General features: G+C 34.4%; 1 protein-coding gene across 1 annotated transcript; it reads left to right on the top strand.

The window, feature by feature from the left end:
- The first annotated feature begins 164 nt into the window (after positions 1-164).
- Positions 165-1,716, top strand: LOC105315440 (neurotrypsin-like). The gene is made up of 7 exons (XM_020006213.1): positions 165-336; positions 391-555; positions 605-769; positions 820-981; positions 1,026-1,205; positions 1,248-1,421; positions 1,466-1,716. Exons 1-7 carry the CDS (start codon positions 216-218, stop codon positions 1,714-1,716), a joined length of 1,218 nt encoding a protein of 405 aa, XP_019861772.1. The 5' UTR covers positions 165-215.
- The last annotated feature ends 737 nt before the right edge of the window (positions 1,717-2,453 follow it).

Below are 2,453 nucleotides of genomic sequence, written 5' to 3' on the forward strand. Positions count from 1 at the left end.
ACAGTGTGAATTGTAGTGGCAATGAAAGTACACTGCTTAACTGTTCCTACTCAACTACTGGATCTTGCTACAGCCGTCAAGATGCTGGCCTTATTTGTCAAAGTTAGGTTTTAATAAAATGAAATGGAGTAATTTATAGATAAATATTAGACTTGGGTGTAACATATGATAATTGTACTGATTATGCAGTACGCTTGGTGGATGGAGCAACTACAATGGAAGGAAAAGCTCAAATATGTATTAATAGGGTCTGGGGTGCATTTTGTTATAGAGAAAATTACTACTCTTATGGTGTGGATGCTACCATAATTTGTAGGGAGCTTGGCTACAATAATGGTTAGTTGAAATGTAGTGAACAATTAATTTTTAAATATTAATTCATTATAATAGGTAATGGAGTAACATATCTTGCTGAGTCTCCTAGTGTAGATATTTTGCTGATAGCTGATATGAGTTGCTCTCAATCTGCTACTAGTATTAAGCAATGCAGTCTAACACATTACACTAAGTTATCTTATTGTGATGCTAGACACACTGCAGCAGTTAGATGCCACAGTATGACCAATATTTGTGATGCATAAATTTTGATTATAATTCTGATTAGATTGTACTGAAGGTAGCATAAGACTGATACCTTACAATTCTTACTCTGAAGATATTGGACGTGTTGAAGTTTGTGTTGATGGTACTTGGGGTAGTATATGCTATCATTATTTTACTGACAATGATGCTCAAGTTGTCTGCAGACATTTAGGATACACTGCATTAGGTATACTGTATGTGCATGTATTTCTTGTTATAATGTTAACTGCATGGTAGGGTCAGTTTCCATGGGAGGACTCCATTATGATGATAACATACCCCTTCATATTGTTAATCTTAATTGTACTGGTAATGAAGAGAGTATATGGGATTGCCCCTCAAGTACACAAGGACAGGGATCCTGCACTGTATACACTGATGTATCAGTTGCCTGTCATGGTAACTAACTTTTTAATGAAACTTGTACTTTTAAAATTACACAGGTTTTTCCGTGGAGTATTCTGATTGTGCTAATGGTCAGATACGCTTATCAAATGGAACAAGCAAAATGGAAGGAAGAGTTGAATTATGTTACAATCATGTTTGGTTTGGAATATGTGCTGATGGTTATAATGATTATTATGATACTGGAACTATTTGTAACTCAACGGGTCATTCAAAAAGCAAGCACAAAATAATTTAAACTCTAATTATACTTATTACAGGTGCTACAGGATATTCAAACTCATTCCTGGATTTACCAAATCTTCCTTTATTTCCCTATGAGTTTTACTGCTCTAGCATCATGGGCTCTCTGTTGAAATGTTCAAAAGGAGTATTAAATTGTTATAGTAACACTTATTCATACAGTCATAAATATTTAGGAGTAACTTGTCAAGGTAATATTATTGGGCATATGTTGTTATTTTTAAAATTCTTACAGAGTGTGTTCATGGTGACATTAAGCTCACAGGTTCAGGATATAGCTCTATTGGTGTAATTAATGTATGTGTGAATAATGTTTGGGGGACTGTCTGTAATACTGGCTTTGATAATGCTGATGCTAGTGTAGTTTGTGCTCAATTAGGATTCTCACGTTATGGTAAATATTGCTTTATATGTGTTTTAAGTAGATCTACTGTCCGTACTGGCAGGTGTTTTGCATTCTCTGGATTATTATTACTATTATTATAACAAACTTATACATTTTCATAATTTAAACTGTACTGGAACTGAATCAAGTATTTGGGAATGTCCATTTAATAATGCTACACAAAATTGTAACTATGCTGCATATGTGATATGTCAGAGTAAGTTGCCGAAGTTTTGTATAAAATATCTAATAATGAATTTTAGTCAATAACGTTACTGTTGATACTTCGTGTACAACTGGTGATGTTAGATTAGTTGGTGGTCCCAATGAGTATGAAGGAAGAGTTGAAATATGTTACAATCAAATGTGGGGAGCTATTTGTGACTATTACTGGGATACAACTGACGCTAATGTTGTTTGCAAACAGCTTGGTCATCAGATGACAGGTATTAATATTTAATATTCTACTTTCACTTATTATGTAGGATCAATATCTGTGCGGGAAAGTTATTATGGACAAGGGCAAGCTCCTTTTGTTATGAGACGTTTGCATTGTTCCAGCAGTGACAGTTCACTAATAGATTGTACTCACTATTTTGATAGTGGTACTGCTCTTTATTGTGGTACAAATGATGCAGCAAGTGTTGTATGTTTAGGTAAGCAATATAGAATGAACATGTTTTTATCTTTAACTAATAATAACAGAAGCCTGTAATGATGGTGATGTAAGACTGAGTGGATCATCAGTGACATATGCTGGTCGTGTTGAACTGTGTGTTGAGAGAACATGGACTACACTGTGTGATCAAACATGGGACTTTAATGATGCTGCAGTGAC

The sequence above is a fragment of the Amphimedon queenslandica genome, unplaced genomic scaffold, assembly GCF_000090795.2.
Source record: "Amphimedon queenslandica unplaced genomic scaffold, v1.1 AMPQUscaffold_10246, whole genome shotgun sequence".
Classification (NCBI taxonomy): Eukaryota; Metazoa; Porifera; class Demospongiae; order Haplosclerida; family Niphatidae; genus Amphimedon; species Amphimedon queenslandica.

What these genes read in the sequence shown, in the direction of transcription:
- LOC105315440 (XM_020006213.1), top strand. Translation starts at nt 216, where the DNA reads ATGGAAGGAAAAGCTCAAATATGTATTAATAGGGTCTGGGGTGCATTT. An exon ending in TGCAGCAGTTAGATGCCACA is followed by an intron (nt 556 to 604) that starts GTATGACCAATA and finishes AATTCTGATTAG; the next exon opens with ATTGTACTGAAGGTAGCATA. An exon ending in TGTATCAGTTGCCTGTCATG is followed by an intron (nt 982 to 1,025) that starts GTAACTAACTTT and finishes AAAATTACACAG; the next exon opens with GTTTTTCCGTGGAGTATTCT.